The sequence below is a fragment of the Rattus norvegicus genome, chromosome 2, assembly GCF_036323735.1.
Source record: "Rattus norvegicus strain BN/NHsdMcwi chromosome 2, GRCr8, whole genome shotgun sequence".
Taxonomy (NCBI): domain Eukaryota; kingdom Metazoa; phylum Chordata; class Mammalia; order Rodentia; family Muridae; genus Rattus; species Rattus norvegicus.
The window spans coordinates 21,722,522-21,741,805 of NC_086020.1; the positions used below are offsets into that span (position 1 = coordinate 21,722,522).

A 19,284-nucleotide genomic window follows, 5' to 3' on the forward strand; every position below is an offset into this window, starting at 1 on the left:
GTCCTCGAGGTATTTTAAAGCCAAAAGTGAGACAAGGAGCACTGTCATTTCTGTCCAGCTGTGCTAAGTAAATGTAAATTTAATTACATAGAGATTTTCAGAAACGTTGCCAAAGAACGAGATAATGTAATTATGTATTTCCATGTTAGGCAGTGAGAGCTCAGGGAGTGAACATACAAAGTTATAGCATGCCTTCTTTAACGTATCGAGGAAAGCATGATAATGTCTTTTCATTTTCAAAGGAAGGCTGCCTTCTCATTTTACAATCAGAAAAATGATTTGTAATCGTTGAAATTAAGCAGTGAAAAGTTTAATTGAATGCAATTCAAATTGGTTATGATTATATGTATGGTAGTGAATTATATAGGTAATTCCTCATTTTGCTAATAGTAATTTTCTAAACTGTTCAAAAATCATATACACTATTTCTAGAATCAAGATAATGTTTAATTTTAAAAGAAAACTATAAAAATAGTGATTAATAGTATAGGCTCCTGAGTTATTCTGCTAAGGTTCCAATTTCCTGAACATAGGCAATTTTCTACATTACTATTTGACAATAAAAGTGCTCAGCACATTGCAAGAGATCAGTCAAACATCCCTCAAAGTTACAGTTACTTAATACTTACTTGAAAGACTTCAGATCAATACCAATGTCAAACAAGCTTTGTCTGATAAAAGTAGGTCACATCATCGAAGCGATATTCATTTCTGTGCAGAAACTTCATCGTATTATTTTAAATTACAATGCTCGTACATTTTTAATGATGAGTCCTTTGCTGTTTTGTGTGAGTTAGCCTTAATTCCATTTTGTAAACATTGCATGCATTCAGGACGGACTGGCTTTCATGGAGAGACTGCGAATAGACTATTGCTTAGCGTATCATGTGCATCTGAAAGAGTCCTAGTGGCACAATACATAAGGTATGCATTGCTTCCCTTAGCACAGTTTTAATTATCTCTTGCTACACATCTACTATTGATAGGACCATTACAAAAGACAGCAATCTCTTTTAGTACGTTAATACTGAAGCATGTGTGCATGAATTCCTGGGGCCTCTGCTTCTAAGTTGATGTAATGTCAATGTCACACGGTTCTTTGGTATCATCACAGTGATTCTTTGAATAAGAGAAGATGCTTGTAAACACCCTCTAGTATCAAACTGCCATCTCTTTCCCAGTGCGGTATTGAGCCTGGTCTAGGCCAGACCTTGTCCCAGGAATTTTATTACTGACCTCAATGGTTACCCACATTCTGAGATTCTCAAACTTTGCAAAGTTAATTGGAAAATAACAGGTGGAATCATTTTGTAATACTCTAACATTGAAGTAATTAGCTTAACATGAAAAATTATGTCACTAAGTAGTCAATGCGACAATATAGCGTTTTTTTCTTACCTGTTCTATTCCAGGATCTTCCTTGATGCTCTCTCTGATACTGATGCTAGCTGCACTTCAGAACACCACACTGAGGGTAGTGATGATCACTGCAGTCCGAACCCACAATTCCTTCTCTTTTAACAAAGTAAAATGAAATCAGAACATGATGAGGCACTAATTCAGAAAGTCATGACTTCACAATGGATGAGAGAGGGAGGCTACATGCATCAGTACTAAAGAAGTGGTCAGCAGGGAAATCTAAAATATCTTGCAGAAAGTGGAGCTCTGTAAGTCGAGGAAAAGGTGAAGGAGAATGGTGGAGAGACTAAGGAAAATGTGTATACACACAGCTCCCTTTTTCTCAAGCAATGCTGTCCGTGCATGGACTCCTGGGTAAATTCTGCATCTTTAACGTTGTCAGTTTTCCCAGAGGAAAATCCAATCTTGTTAATAATATCAGCAGATTTTCTCATAGGGATTGATAGGGGTTAAGGATCATGTGATCATAGTAACTATGAAGTAGTAAAACACAGAAACTACTAACTACTATTGCTATGCCATAATGTAATGCTCTAACAGTTTATATAACAGAATTTTTTAGGGACATAAAACATTAGAAAGATTGAGCAAAGTTTACATTTACGTATTTAAAAATCTCTCTGTATTTCCATACATGCATGTAACAACCAATGATGGAAAAAGAAGCCAGAAATTTGAAAAAGAAAACAGGGCCTAAAAGATGGTTTGGAGGGAGGAAAGAGAACGGAAGAATAATATAATTATATTGTAACCACAAAAATAAAAGAAATGCTTTTTTTTAAATTAACTTGAGTATTTCTTATATACATTTCAAGTGTTATTCCCTTTCCCGGTTTCCGGGCAAACATCCCCCTAATCCCTCCCCCTTCCCTTCTTTATGGGTGTTCCCCTCCCCATCCTCCCCCCATTGCCGCCCTCCCCCCAACAATCTAGTTCACTGGGGGTTCAGTCTTAGCAGGACCCAGGGCTTCCCCTTCCACTGGTGGTCTTACTAGGATATTCGTACTTTTTTTAAAATCTGTTTGCATACACGAGAAGAAGCTAATTTTTAAATGCATAAAACAATAGTGTCATACGGAAAATGCTGGAGGGGAAGTGCTGAATGTATTCTATCCAAGCATATATGCATATAGAAATATTAAATAAAATATTTAGATGTAAAATTAAAAATCATCAAGTGGAGAAAGAATAAGGAAACATTTTTGTAAAGGGTCTGTCACAGTTTAAGCCAAAGGATTCCTGTGAATTACTGGAGCAAGGAAAGAGAGGTAGCAGAAGTTAGGCACAAGTGCTCTATGATTATATGACATTCGTTCTTCTGCACTGGTAATATGCTCAGACACATAGTTGAAAGAAATCTGAACAGAACTTGGGACTGGGACTGTCCAAAGTGTTTAGAAGTTTGCAGTCCTACACCTCAGTTAGTTTTAACTTGAACTCACCACTCCTTTTTGAGAGTTGCTAACAGCATTGCTTCAAAAGCAATTCTACCACTGAGAAAATACTGAGGCAAATGAGGAGAGAGCTTCAGCAGCTGCAGAGCAAAAGCCATAACTAGTCTTGGGCTGCTAACTAGGAAGAACCTTCCCTCTGCTCACCACAGATTCAGAGCTTTTCCACATCACAGAAATGAGAACAGAGAGAAGCTGAAAACTAGATATGGGAACTACAGAGATGGAGGGCTTTTGCCTGCATTCAGCCTCGGGAGCTGTCCATTTCTGTGCCTAATGGCTTGCTTTCAGCAAATCACCTTGCTATTTGGAAGGCCAGAAGAGAATCAAACTCACACCTCTTCAGACTTCCTTAGATCTACTTAGGGTAAAAGCGCTAATATTCTAAATGGAGTTCCATTAATACATCAGATACTTCTGAAGAAAGGGCTCTTTGCTTCCCTCCCTTACAAGCTGATTGTTTCCTATAAAGATGCAAATTGAGGTGTTGGCAGCCATAACCTGACCATGTTTCGCCAAAGGAGATGGGCAGCACTGAGCAGATTCTGCCCTCTGCTGAGTTAATTGCTCAAGTGTCTTTCTGTCTAGAAGCTCCCTTGTATTAGAAAGCAAGCTGTTCACTTAGGATTTAAATCAGAAAAACAGACCCCAGGCTTGTTAGATGCTGTAGCAAGAACATTGGTACTGTTATTATCAGTAGGCATATCAACAGAGAGAGCTCTGTAGAGGAAATTAACTTTCCTGTTCTCTGGGATGAATGATGGTGACTGGAGCGAAAGAAAACGTGTGATTTCACCACATATCAGACCAGAGTTGATCCATCTTTTTTATAGTGTCTTCACGTAAAAATACTGTTTAAAGATGAACATGAACTCATTCCTATTTACAAAATTTAAGATCTGTATATGACCTTTTAATGATCATGTTAATTTTCATTGCAACTGCATGCCTCTGGCCCAGTATTTACTGGAAGAGGACCCGTTGTGGGTTTTGTAGTGTGTTTATTTATTGATCGGCAGGCAAATGAGTGCCTACTCTCAGGTCCGCTGTTGCACCTTAGAGTGTGATGCAGGGAGAGACTGTCGTTTGAAACATTGATGCCATGACTGGTTGGAGATGCACTTGAAACACTACATGGTACCCTTTCAGCTTTGATCTGCTGTAATTGATATTAAGTCATACTGATGTTGCCTTATAATTACGAATTTTGAAATAAGATTCTAAATAGAACAAGATAAGAGTGTGGTGGTGGGTAATTTTCCTGTCTTCCATTATTTCTGCCTCAAAAATAAAGTTAATAAAAGAAATCATGGAGGACAGAACACAAGGTCCCATTCCTCCTTTTGATATACTATGCTGAGTAACTAATTAGGCTAATTGGCAGAGGTGAGCTTTGTTTTCCCTTAGAGGTTATTACTCTTACATCGTGGCTAAGCACCTTCAGCATTAGGAAGTGGAGATTTGTGATCTAATATCTAAATAAGGAGCAGTGTGGTGAGCATTGGCGATGACCCTGGATTTTATGTTTCACAGTTCTTGTTTTCACAGCTCAAGGTGGGTTTGTGTGAATGAGGGGATCGATGGGCTGGGCACAACTTTCATGAAGTGCTGCATTATTTATAGACATCAGGCAAAGTCAAGCAGCCTAACTTCTGAGTTATCCCCTTCAGTCACCTGAATAATTGCAGAATTTGTTGAGAGAAAAATTCACTGGGCTGTGATGCTTACATAATTGCTACATATGTGATTTAAAAGTGCACTATTGTACAGCATAGGTGATGTATTATCTGTCAGTGAAGCTAACTGGGTCTGATGATCATCCTAGGCTCCGTTTGCCTTGCCTCACATGTGTGGTGAAGGCACAAGCCTGGCTTTGGCTATGCACACTCCAGCTGATCACCTCTACCCACATTTGCAGCAGGTGCATGCTGGTATCAGTTCCTGTCTCTCAATTCAGGAGAAATTCTTGCTTCCCCTCGCTCAATTTTGTCCTGTTTTTCCATGAAATTGTTCTCTAATCCCTGCAGGTAAATGTTAACTTCTTTTTTCCTTACTTACATTTTTAGCAGCCAACCTCATGAAAACACCAGATGGGAACTCTTTCAATTTATGTCACAGCATCTACAAACATATGGACATCCAGCCCAAACTTCTCTTTACATTGTCTCACTGCTCAAGTAAAACAGCCCTGCATGTGCTCTGAAAGCCTTTTTTCCCCTCACTCCCTACTCCTTCGATTTTTCCTTTGCTATTATTATCTGTAACCTTGTCTCTGCTTGAAGGTGTTTCTTGTCAGCACCAAAGTACTACCAGGTTCCTCCATTGTAGAATCAATTCTTGCTCTCACCGATTTCTCTGTGATTTCAATAGTTTTTATTAAAGACATTTTAATGTCAAGAACTTTTGCTCAAACTTATGCCCATGGATGTAGTCATTTGAGTTTTACCAATGATCATTTTTCAAGAAGCCAACAGACATATAGAACAAAAGGGCCACAATATTGCAGAGTATGAGGTTGAGGCTGACCCACCTGCTCTTATATCAATCACAATATCATGTTACATATAGTGCAATGCATTTTTGAAACACCTAGGGTAAAAATGAAGACTGATGGCTGAGCATGGCAACAACATATGTCTCCCTGTGCCTAAAAGGCTTGAGACTGAGGACTACCCATTTAAGTACATCAATTGTTCTCTCGAGTGCTAGAGTTACAAGTCTTTGTAAATGCAGCCAACACTCCTATTTTAATCATCAAGGTGGCATTTACGATCGCCAATTCCTTTATCTTTCATCATCTTGGTCATTGAGAGGAGCAGAAACTCTAAGACAAGACAGTAGTTCTGAACCTAATCTGTGCGGTTTGACACTGCTGGCCACATGGTTTCTAGATGGAGCCCATTTATTCTCCGAAGGCTTTCCCGTTTCTATGTGTGAATCTGCCCTACCTAGCTCAGGTAACCATTCCTTGTCTTCTTTGTATGTACATTTAGACTGTGACGACACATAATTTCTATCCTGGGCCTCCAAATATGTAACTTTTATTGGCACAAGCAGCTAACAAAATACTGTCAGTTGAATAACTGAAGAGTTAGAAATCAAAAATACTTTGTAATTTTATTTTATTATCAAATACAAAAATGATCTGGTTGCCATTAGAGTCGTATCTCTGTTGTTCACACAAATACAATATATGTAGCATATATGTAATATATATAATATTAATACAATATATAGTACAATATATTAATACAATATATAACACAATATATGTATTAAATTATAATTACTCTATATTCATTGTAGAGCATATTTTTTATTTATGATTTGGCTAAAACTTACTGGACAAGTTTTATTTCCTCACTCAGAGGACATTAACAAAGAAAGCTTAGAAGTAAAGTATCTTCTTCTGTTATTCTGCCTAATTTTTGTTTTTATGGCCTTTTCTCCCTTCTTCCTTTTTATTATTTTTCTGTTATTTTCTGCCTTACTTTTGTCTTCTTCAATTTACTGAAACACTTGTCTGAGCTTTAAAAGTGTTGAGGCATGGATCCCATTCCTAGTATCACTGACTTTATCAGAGTGGGCACCAGGCATTTGAGTAGTTCCCCTGTGTTTCTAATACACAGCAAAGTTGAGAACCACTGTGTTAGATCATCTTTAATGTTCCATTCAGTTCTAAAAATTCTAGCTTCCGTTATTTTAGGAGACTCTCTGGAGTGCTTTAAAATACAAAATATATCAAGGATTCTCTTTGTTGGAGTCTGAAAACATATTTCTACCTACTTATTCAGGGAGCATTGACTGAAACTTCACAAAATCAGATACAATTTTAAACAGTTAGCAAACAACAATTATTGATTTTCTTCTAGATAATTTTAGTCCTCTAGGCTATTAGTATTTGAAAACAATTTGAAGAAGAAAAATTGTCCTTATATAAGAGGGAAAACCTTGAATTGCATTTGAACATAGTGCTTAATTATAGCACCAGTGTAGGTTTAAGTGCATCTGTGTCTAAGGTTTCCTTTGGTCAGATATTTGACAGGAAATCCCATAGTTTCCTGTGACTAATTTTGAACAGTGATGTCACTGAGATGCAGATTTGGGTGGCCTTTCATGATAAGGGCATTAAATGTTCATCAGTGAAATACCACTTCCTATTATTCCTACCTAACCCTAGGGTTTCTTTCTATTTTAAATAGGTTTTTCTTCTATTTTAATTCTCATGGTATACACTGTTATCTAGAATTTGTTTTTAATTTGTTTTGCCTGTTTATGTGTCTCGTGCACTGACATGCATAAGTATCCATTTGCTTGTACTGTGGTGGGCCGGTGGAGGTCAGAGAACAACTTAGGGAAGCTGGTGCTCTCCTTCACTATGCAGATTCTAGGGACAGATATGAGACTGCTGGACTTGCTGACAGGTACTTCTAGTATAGCTATCTTGAAGAGCCTATAAATTATTTTTAAATTAGCAAAGCATAGAATCAGATCACTATTTTTTTTAAAGATTTATTTATTTATTTTGTATATGAGTACACTGTAGCTGTCTTCAGACACACCAGAAGAGGGCATCGGATCCCATTACAGATGGTTGTGAGCCACCATGTGGTTGCTGGGATTTGAACTCAGGACCTCTGGGAGAGCAGTAGGTGCTCTTAACCACTGAGCCATCTCTCCAGCTCCAGATCACTATTTTGAAGGCTTTCTTTTGCATTGATTCTTGCACAAAGTTTTTGATTAAATTTACTCTCTCCGGGAACTCTTCCCAAATTCCCTGACCCCTACATACTGAAATATGTTTTCTTTCTTTTTCTTTTCTTTTTTTTTCTTTTGTTAACAAAGTCCAATGTGTACTGCCCATTTGTTCTCGGATAAGTAGCTTTTCCCTGTTCTGTGGTCAGCTTAACAAGGGATACACTCTTTCTTAATTTAGTATTTTGCCTATTCACTTTATTTATCACTCACTGCACCTCTTCTAGTCACCTCCTCCTTTGCTGTTGTCTGCTGAGTGAGTAGAGTTTTCCTGGGTATCCTCCCACCATGGTACATCAAGTCTCTTGGAGTTAGGCGTTTCCTCTTCCCCTGAGGTTAGACAAGGTAGCCCAGCTCGAAGAACTTATCCAACTGAAACAGCTTCATGTATAGCCTCAGGACTCACATGAAGACCAATCTACACGTCTGCCACATACTTGTGGGGAGGCCTAGGTCCAACCCATATATGTTCTTTGATTGGTGGGTCAGACTGAGAGCCTCAGGGGTCCAGGGATACACACTTAAAGAAAATTGACATTTCCTCTCCTTGCAACTACCAAATGATGAGAACTCCACACTTAGGGGTGCACCTTCCTGCATACCTTTCCTGTCCATGGTGGGTTCATCTGTGTCGGGACTGAGCTTCTGAGGTCCGGCGCATACTTTAACAACTGCTGAGCTTTCATATGTACAGCTGACCTATGGTGTCCAAATGACACTATTTGCTTATAATCATCCACCAACTCTGACTCCTAAGCTCTTCCTTCCCCTTTCCATGATGAGCTTTAAGCATTGGGAGGAGGAGTTATGATATAAATGTCTCATTGAGGGCTGAGAGTTCCGTGGTCACTTATTCTTTGCACCTTGACAGGTCGTGGGTCTTGTGTTAATCACCATCTACTACAAATAGGAACTTCTATGATGAGGTTCAAGAGACGCAATTATCTATGAGTGTAATTGTAAGCCATTAGGGACCAATTTAATACTATGTCCATTTAGCAAAACAAGAAGAGGAGGTTCTTTCCTAGAGTTTATGACCCGTTTTGCCATAATCTCTTGATCTTTCAATGGTACCAGTAAAAGGTTCACCTTGTGAAATGGTATTTAAAGTCAAACAGAAGTCATTGGTTACTCCCATGACATTCCCATTAAGGTTAGCCATATCTTAACAGGTCAATGATTCTAGCTTACATGGTTCATATCAAAAGAAAAGAGATGATTACAGTTTTTCTGCCAATAACAAACAAAATTTTCAAGACCCATGAAAATTAGAAAATATATAAAGATTCCAAGTGAGTGCCTGCATAACATCTCAATTTTATATGGTGCAAATATGTGATGTCTTCAGTTATAGCATCTTACCCACAGATTTTGGAAAGTCACTAATAGCATTGTCAATAGTTTGTAAGGCTTGGGATCTCTTTGTCCCAAAATTTCATAAAAGACAACTTATTTATGAATCTGAGATATTTACTTGATGACCTCTGGCATTTACCAAGGTCATCACCATTTTAGTATGGGGTAACTATATTTTAAAAGACACACACACACACACAGACACACACACACAGAGACACACACAGACATAGTAATATGCCAGGCTCTATAGTAATATGCCAGGTTTTATATGAGTTTTTAAATGACCATAGTATACTATTACTCTTCTTTGAAGCGTCATTAATAGCTTTAAAAAATTTTTTTTTGAAATATACAGTGACCCATCACAATCTTTAGTATGAGAGAGAAGGTTTTAAAATTGAATTTTGCCATTGGAATACATAATACATATGCTTTCTCAAAGGGTAGCAACTTAAGAAAGGCTCTTGTCAATTTAAAAGAAGACATATATTGTTCCACAGTTTCATAGAAAATATATCAAGAGAGTGCTAACATTTTCTGTAAGGTTTGCCAGTTTGAGTATGCAAATTCTCATGAGCTTTATCTCATTTTAACTAGAGTTCTTGCTCATTTGTGTACTAGATTTGGCTAGTTATTCTACGTACTTAATTTATAGTTGTTTCAAAATTCTGACTTGTGCAACTGAAAGCAAAGATTCTGCTTTCTTTCAGTTCCTTAATGAAGTAGCATTATAACTGCCATTTTCAATGGGAGAGCAATAAATTGGAGATGGCACAGCAGTGTGCAGGCCCACATTGTCATGTTGAGTAATGTCAATTCAAGCATTCCTTGTGCTTTGCTTTCCCACAATTAAATATGAGTTGTGACATCCTGCACAATTACCATGCAGAGACACTGAAGCAATTAAGTAATAAGTCATGTTCATGAAGTAAGATTCTTTGTAACATATTAGTTTCTTATTTTTAGTTTTATGTCTTTGTACAAATGTGTTTGTCAAGATGGAGAGAGCCTAGAAATAGTGTTTCCTAGCACTTCTAGTAGAAAAGATGAAACAAGGACTTCCTTATTCTTCTGTATAAATTCCTAATGTATTTATGCAAACATGAAAAGACATTAGTATCACTCTGCACATGTATTTATAGCATATATCTATATATTTATAATACAGTATGATAAATACATTAATATTACATAATAAGGGCACTATTTTTAGATATTTCAGATATAAAAAACAAATCACTATATTTTATTGTCCTGTACATGGGGTTATATGAATTTAGTCTTTCAAATTATATCTAAATTTCTATGAAATTGTTGAGATAACAATATTTATATAACAAATATAACAAATGGCTATGATTACTGTGGAGTGTATAAACTGATTTTTTTTTTACTGATTTGCCTTCATCACTTCTGAGCCTATCATGCAAGTCATCCCTTGTGTTCTTTCTGAAAAGCATAATCTTTCTTCTCTTTTTACATTGCTCCTTCCTGTTCACCTTTCAATTTTTAGCTTGACTCTCTATGTTTAATAAACAATTATATTTCCAGCATTCCATATCAGGTAGATTTTTCCTTCTGGCTTTGTTTTTACAATAACAACACCTTGTTTTCTGCTTTGTGATGCTTTCTTCATTCACTTCCTCTCTAGGATTAACTCAAAGAATACAGGAATCGTGTGTTTCATTTCAGCTGCACTCAAGTCTCTCAGTGTGGTGTCTGGCAAATCGATCTATGATGGATGAGTCACTGATAGTCTCATATGCAAACTGAAGAGAGTCACAAACTCATCAAGAAAATGTAGCATATAAACCAATGGAGAGCTTAAATGTCAATGAAATAAATTACTCATCGTGAATGCCAGTTTCCACCATATTGCCACAATATAATATTCTTCTTTATATGAACTAGAAATATCACATTTATATATACCAATATCAAAGAAAATGGCATTAAAATGTACAAACTTTTTGTGTCTTTGTTGGCTTGTCATTACTCATTTGTTTTGCATTGTTCTATACACTAAGAGGTGATAATTAAGATACCTGAAAGTGTTACTCCAAAGGTCCAAGTATTATGGCTTGTGAACAGAAAATGGCACAGATATGATATTATGTGGACTGTTTTAAGTATGAAGCACCTAGCAACAGGTAGGGTCGGTGGGAAAAACAAAGCTAAAGCTGGAGCCAACGCTTTCAGAACTCTAGAGTGGGTGGAAAATGCAGGCAAAGAGTAAGTTAAATTCTGCCTGCAAAGATTTCCTGCCCCCGGGAAAAATAATTACTTCTTTCTATTGCCAAAAGGCAAACCATCACCAGCTTAATTTGCCTGAGTGTGCCTGCCATAAACTGCAGATGGAAACATAAGACATAGTTAGAAGAAAATTAAACACATCTGTCCTAATCTAAAGCAGGTGAGACACGCTAGCCAAGAAACATCAAGGTGTCACACTGCATGGGCTACGGCGTGCAGCCCCGCAGCCGAGGACTTGCTGACGGTGGAAGAGCGGGTTGTGTAATCTCCATTGTTTTGCTTTTCTTTATTCAGCCTGCATTCTTGCACTAATTGCCATCATAATTTTAAGATCTATCAACCAAGGGGATGAATAAATAGACGACAATCATTTATTTGCACTCCAAAAACTTATTAGGCATTAAATAGAAATGTTTCCTCGTTATGTGTTCTTCCCTGTGTTAATTTGAATTACAGAGAATCAGAAGTTTTGGCAGACATGTCAATTAGACACAGCACTTATCCAGGACATTTATTTTCTCTTAAAAATATTAACCCACAATTACACCATTATCCTGATAACAGCTACATATAGAAAATAGCAGGATAAGGTGTTGGCTTCAATGAGCAAGACAGCATAGCAGGGTATTTTGAGAATGAATGTTATTGTTCCCATAGGGATACACTTTCTAATCTAATTTCATGGAACAACATAATTTTTCATTGCTATTCACTTATGTCCTTCTATGCAGAACTTGTGGGATGCTCCCCTTGGACTTGGTCTTAATTGCATAAAACCAATAACTAATCCTACTGAAGTCACCAGGTCCTAGCTGTTCCTGCATGGGAGGGAATCCACCAGAGTGGTTTTTGTTTTTAGTCTCCCTACTGTATTACAGAAAATATTGCTGTGCCTGTATTAGACAGCAGTCATTACTGGTTATTCTTACTTCTGTCCTCTTTGTCCTCAACCTCTATTTCTTTGCACAGGTGTAAAACATACACTGCAAGAGGAAGGTTTTCTTTGCTTTTAGTTTCTCATCAGCCCATCTTTCCTAGGTATTACATTTTTTCTTTTATCTTTTCTTTTATTGGATAATTTATTTATTTATATTTCAAATGATATCTTCCTTCCTGGTTACCCCTCTACAAACTCTCATCCCATCTACCCTTCACTTTGTCTTTATAAGGGAGCTCCTCCAAACACTCCCACTCCTAATCCCACCTCATCACTCTAGCGTCCTCCTACACCGGAGCATCAAGCCTCCATAGAATCAAGGATCTCTCCTCCTATTGATATCAGATAAGGCCATCCTCTGCTACATTTGTGTCTGGAGCCACGGCTCCCTCAACGTATACTTTTTTGGTTGGTAGTTTAGTCTCTGGGAGTTCTACGTGGTACAGTTATTTGATATTGTTCTTCTTATGGGGTTGAAATCCTCTTCAGCTCCTTCAGTCCTTTCTCTATTACTTCCATTGGGATCCTTAAGCTCAGTCTGATAGTTGGTTGTGAGTATCTGCATCTGTATTGATCAGATGATGATAGAGCATCTCAGGGAACTGCAGTGTCAGGCTCCTGTCAGGAAGTGCTTCTTGGCATCAACAATAGTGTTGGGGCATTACATTTTTAAGTTCGTAATTTTAGCAAAACGATTACTTAACATGCAGTCATTATTTCTTAGTAAACATTTTTATCATTTTTCTTTTCCTGGTTTTAGGTATTGAGTACAGGACCTTCAGCCTGTCAGACTCATGCTCTACCACAGAAGCTTATCTCAGCTAGCTGAACTTCTTACTCTTAACTTCCTTTTAGTATTGATAGTCTTGCTCAACACAGCTATAACAAGAATGCTATTATAATTGGGCATGGCCAAAACAGATTCACATCTTTATTAGCTCTTGTTCTCTCTCTCTCTCTCTCTCTCTCTCTCTCTCTCTCTCTCTCTCTCTCTCTCTCTCTCCCCCTCCCTCCCTCCCTCCCTCCCTGTCTGTTTTTCTTTCTTCTTTCTTTCTTTCTTTCTTTCTTTCTTTCTTTCTTTCTTTCTTTCTTTCTTTCTTTCTTTCTTTCTTTCTGTGGTTGTTTTCTGTTGTCTGTGCTTTGTGCTCACGAGGCCAAAATTTCATGTTCTGTTCATATTGCCCACTTAATATTTGGAGGCTTTTGTTAACCTCTGGCAGACTTTGACGTATTAGATTTCTTACTACAAGTGTCACATTTATACTGAAGATTACATAACACTTCTTATATTTATTTTAAAAGGTTCTTCCTTTGTCTGCTGTAATATTTACTTAGGAACTGAAGTATCTCTCATCGTCCAGATCCTGTTCTATCTCTGCACTTAAATACTCACTGGCGTTTAATAATTCATATTGAAGGGAAAGCCCTCCAGTTCAATACCTGCTTATTATCAGACATATTTATTTTAGATGTTCTGCAAACTTCTTATATACAATACATCCTCTAAAGCCAAATGTATTACATTTTTTTTAAACTGACTACTCAGTCATACTTTCATGAACTCTATAAACCAACCAAAATTTCTTGTACTGACCTCTATTTTGTTACAATGCTGTTTGGACTCAGTGCATGTTAAAGTAATTTTATATCATTTAAACTTCATTAAATGATATTGTGCAAATATAATGTGATGAATAATATGCAAATTAGAGAAAAGATAGCAATATGTTATAATCTTAGGTTTAAGAATGCAGCTTAGTTCGAATTACCAAGATACAATCCACAGACCACATGAAACTCAAGGAAAAGAAGGACCAAAGTCAGGATGCTTCAGTTCTTCTTAGAAGGGGGAACAAATATATTCATAGGAGTAAATTGGGAGACAAAGTTTGGAGCAGAGACAAAAGGAATGGCAATTCAGAGCTTTCCCTACCTGGGGATCCAGCCACCAATCCCAGACAATATTGCTGATGCCAAAGGTGCATGCTGCCAGGAGCCTGATATAGCTGTCTCCTGAGAGGTTCTGACAGAACATGACAAATACAGAGGCAAATGCTAGCAGCAAACATTTGAACCGAGAATTGGGTCCTCACTGGAAGAGTCAGAGAAAGGATTGAAGGAGTTGAAGGGGTTTGCTACCCCATAAGAACAACAATACCAACCAACCAGAGTGCCCAGGGACTAAACGACCATCCAAAGACTACACATGGACACATTCATTGGCTCCAGTTGCATATGTAGCAAAGGATGGCCTTATTGGGCACCAATGGAAGGAGAAGCCTTTGGTTCTGCCAAGGCTGTACCCCACAGTGTAGGGGAATGTCAGGGTGTGGAGGCAGGAAGGGCTGGGTGGTTTGAGGAGGGCAAACACTCTCATAGAGGAAGGGGGAGGGTGATGGGATAGAGGGTTTATGGATGGGAAACTAGGAAAGGGGACAACATTTGAAATGTAAATAAAAATATATCCAATATAAAAGGAAAAACAATTATACATTTTTGACAATGGTTGAGGATTTCAAATCTCATTTCATATTTAATTCATTTTTTAAAATGTACAAGTTCCTGAATAAATATTGCTAATGTGATAAAAAAAATGCAACTTAGTGGTAGAGCATTTGTCTGACATTTTGCAAGTCATAAGTAAACTCCACTCCTCACAGTTACCTGGCAATAGCCAGATATGCTCTGCCCCACAGTAACCTGGCAACAGCTAGGCATGCACGACACTATAAAAGGGGCTGCTTGCCCTCTCTTCTCTCTCTTCTCTTGCTCTTACTCCTTGCTCTTGCCCTCTTGCCCTCTTGCCCTTTGTCCCTTCTCTCTCCATTTCCCTTCCTTCTTCCCTCCATGTGATCATGGCTAGCCTTTACTCCTCTCCTCTTCTATTCTTCTTCTCTCATTAAACCTTTCCATGTGGAACGAGCCAAGATTTCCAGACAGGAGCTAAGATTTCTACCCCAAAAATAAGCTAAAGTCAGATCATCTAAAAATAACAGAAAGAGTGCAAGCACATAAAACTTAAATCAAAAATATTAAATTTACAAAACTGCTAATGTAGTAGAGCGACAATTTGGCAAATATGTGTGTCTGTAGCCATCAATCTAAGTTGTTACTCCCTCCTGTTGTGTGCACTAAACACATGAAATTTCATATCACCTACAAATGTTTACAAATTTGATTAGGAATCAGTAGGCATGGCTTGGCAAATTTTATGTCAAGTTGACACAACCTACAATCATCAGAAAGGATTTTCAATTGAAAAATGTGCCTCTATATGACCAGGCTGTATTCAAGTCTCGGAGGCATCTTCATAATTACAGAATGATGTGAAAGGGCCAAGCCCATGGTGGGTGGTGCCATCCCAGGATGGTACTTACAGCCCTATAAGAAAACAGGTTAGGCATGCTATTTTGCAGCATCTCTCCATAGCCTCTGCATCAGTTACTCTCCCTAGATTTCTGTTGTGTTTGAGTTCCTGTCCTATATCCTGGTGATTATTCTTTTCCTTCAACGATGAAAAGTGATATGGGAGTGTAAGCCAAATGAACCCTTTCCTCCCAAAGTTGCTCACTAAGTTTCATCCCAGCAATAGTAACTCTGAGAAAGTTAAGCCAGAATCAAAAAAGAACAAATATTTAGCAAGAAAAATAACAACAGCAGAGTTCCGCTAAATAAACGCTAGTTTCTAGGCATGTGATATGAAGTAAACAGATCTTTCTCATTTTAACTACAGAAGCATTATATTACTAGTAGCCATGTATAAGAATATATAACATATTTAATATTGTCATCTGGAAAGAGCAGTTTAGGTGCCAAGGAAGGTTTCATTTCATATGATGTATATGGGGATGTAGGTGCATGTGTGTCATAATAGTCACATAATAGGCACGTGCTGGTGACAGGATATCCTCTGGTGTGGCCCTCACCCTCAACCTTGCTTGAGGCAAAATTCTTTCTTAGTGACTTTCATGTGCACAGTGGTCTTACTGTCCCTTGAGCTTCTCGAGATGTGTCTGGATCTCCCTCCAATCTGAGAAGCACCGGGATTATTGATGAAGTCTGGGAGAGATTTAATATGGATGATGTTCAAACATAGCTCTTCATACTTGCAAGAACTTCATTCACAGTGCCAACTCCCCTGACTCCAAGAATTGTTCCTTAAAATGAATTATTAGAAAAGCAAAAGAACAAGAACTGCCAACCCCATGCAGTTCTGATTCTCTCTGTCCACCAACATCGGTACTTATATTGAGTACTACATCCTATGTGCTGTGGAATGAGATCGCTGTGCATGTGCCGCAGAGGGTCTCAGACACCAGAAAGAAGCATGTCAGAATGAGATTTTCTTGATTTTAAGTGAATATGTAACTGTAAGCCTTTAGAATGTCCCTCATGCTCTGACCCTCTCCCAGACATTGCTTTGTATCAGTACAAGTAAGATGATATAAATATCTTCAGCTTGTCTTGCCCCTTTGGATACGTGCTGCCCTTTTTGGGTTAGTGGTGGAAATGTATGGAATTATGACAGACTCTGCAAAATTTTTTTGAGGACTGTTCACTCTCCGTACTCTTTGATTTAGTAGATGACAGGGTTGCTCATCTGCCTTCTGTGAAGCTGTCTTCACACCAGAGGAGTGTTTTTCACACATATTGTTGTCAGTAAAACAAAGAAATTGGATAAAATTGTAATCCACATGATGTTAAAGTTGATGATGATTATTCATCCTCTGACTTTCTTTAGTCCTTCCCCCTTTCCTTCCTTCTTTTCTTCCCCACTCTTTTTAGCCTTGAAGGCAGCATCTTAACTGACAAAGCTCCCAGAAGCACTGAGATTCTTGATGAAGTCTAGGACGTGGTCCGAGTAACCTAACTCAACTCCTCTTTGTATAATAAGTCATGCTCCTCCACTCAGCAGTTTACATAAAAGCTAGTATTGCTTTCATGTTGAATCAGCATTGCTACTTTGGGTATGTCAGCCTGCTGAGGTACAATTCTCAAGATTTTTTTTTTTGGTTACTTTGATTTTCTAAGAGGGTCTTTCATGCTCCAAATGAGATTTCAGATCTCTTTGACACGTCTCTTTTCTGTAGTACCTTGTCGTGTGCAGATAGTGAGGCAATTGACAGTTTAACTGTTTGTGTGGAAACCTCGTTACTCCTACCCAAAATGTTATCACATACACCTTCTGTCTTACAAGTAACTATAGGTGACAACTTCAATTCTCTATTGCCATACTCTATTCAACATTGATGGCCATTTTTCTAGCCTCCTTTATCCAGATTTAGAGTACAGAATTTGAACTGTTATGCAACACTAGAGACAAAGCCACGGTATCTACTGCCTCCACATTGGTGCAACTTACACGGTTGCAGTTTTTCTCTGGACTTTCAGCGCATCTCTCAGTTTAAGATGTTCAGGAAGTTCATTGACCTGAATGCATTCAAGTTGAGTTAGTTGGACAAGAGCAATAGAAATCCAATGTTTTTAGTTCTTCATAACTTTCAAGTCTGTTAATATCCTGTTTCTAATGTGAGTACACAAGTCAATTTCAATGTCTAAGCATTGGGTAATATATCCCCGCATATTACAGAGAGTACCCCAAAAGTTACAGTGAGAAACATAGAGCTCTAAAGAGACCATTTATTGAGGTAACTAAAGAAACCCAGGACCCCTGACTTTTAGGAGTCTGCCTGTAAACTGAGTGAACTAGTATTTTAATCCTAAAACATATATTAAAAAGTGAAACTCTTACTCTGTTCCTCAGGGGACATTTGCAACCCCAATCCCTGTGAAAATGGTGGCATCTGTCTGTCAGGATTGGCGGATGATTCCTTTTCCTGTGAGTGTCCAGACGGCTTCACAGATCCAAACTGCTCTAGTGTTGTGGAGGTTGGTAAGTGCAAGATTTAAGCATCTCCATAGTCATCGCATTCGTTTTTGTGGATGGTGTTCAGAAATGACTTTTGTGTGGTGAAGATATTTTTAAGATTGTATTGAAATTGCTTGGCTGTATTGCTATTGATCTTATAGTTTTTACTTTGTCTTTTAATTATATTTTTACTGGTGATATACTTAAATATCCTAGTTCCTAGTTCAGTGATTGGCACTATAATTGGCAAAAATAGTTGAATATAATGAATTCCCTATGCCTCTGATGTAAATGAATTCTTATGCAAATTAAGGAGATAATTCTAATGTTGACTTAGGTAAAATCATTACTATAAATTTAATAGGTCTTTTAAATGAATTGGTAATATGTATTAGTATTTTGTAAATCTAAATTATTTGTTTTCAAGAATATGAGTATGTACCACATTTTAAGTTGGTGAAGAATATGAAGCATTCCTACTGCAATCCTCATCAAAACCTTTTCAAAATTCTGTTCTATGCAAAATCCTGTTTTAATTTGTAAAAACATCATTGCTATAGGACTTTGTAATACACAAAGTTTCCAATCAACTTGTTCTCCCCAGCAAGGACATATGTACATGTTCTGGTTTTTTAAGTGGCTGACTACCATTCAGTCAATAGTGCCACACCCTGAGGTATATGGACAGCACAGATTGCAGTAGATGGCTTGTTAAGTGTAAAAAGGAACAGACAGAAAGTTGGGTAGAAGAGAGGTGGAAATAGATCTGGAAGAAGTTGATGGGGACATTTGATCAAAATGAATTCTATAAAGTTCTCAAAGAATTTAAAAAATATGTTTAAAATCACAGTGTGTAAACTTCTGTGAAATTTTTTTCTCTGAGTCAAAGCAGCACTCTGATAGGTGTGAAAATGATTTTCATAGCAGTACAAAAAAAAGGTGTCCAAAATGGTCTATATTTGTCAAATATGAAATCCAGTAATATTGAATAAAGTTGTGTTTGTCATCATAATTGCTGGAAAACTGGACACTTTAGTGGTTTTTGGTTAACACCTTGGAAAAGGTAAATTATTAGCTTTTGTAGACAGTGATGAGACTGTGTTACCTAACTTTGTATCTGATACATCTGACATAGAAACTTTGTCTAGTAAAAGCCCACAAATATTAACTGAATGATAGAAGAATCACTTTAAAAAATCATTAATTTACTACACTTGAACATCAATTATGGAATTTAGTGG

General features: G+C 37.6%; 1 protein-coding gene across 6 annotated transcripts in view; it reads left to right on the forward strand.

Annotated features, from left to right (window-relative positions):
- The window catches only part of Edil3 (EGF like repeats and discoidin domains 3), a 514,777-nt gene that overhangs the window by 96,918 nt on the left and 398,575 nt on the right, over window positions 1-19,284 (forward strand). For 4 of the 6 annotated variants that reach the window (XM_039103424.2, XM_039103422.2, XM_063282562.1 and 1 more), the window contains exon 2: window positions 17,939-18,067. The exons of the other annotated variants lie outside the window; for them this stretch is intronic. In XM_039103424.2, coding sequence (XP_038959352.1) covers window positions 17,939-18,067 — 129 coding nt within the window. The remainder of the gene's footprint in view (window positions 1-17,938; window positions 18,068-19,284) is intronic. 6 annotated transcript variants of the gene reach the window in all.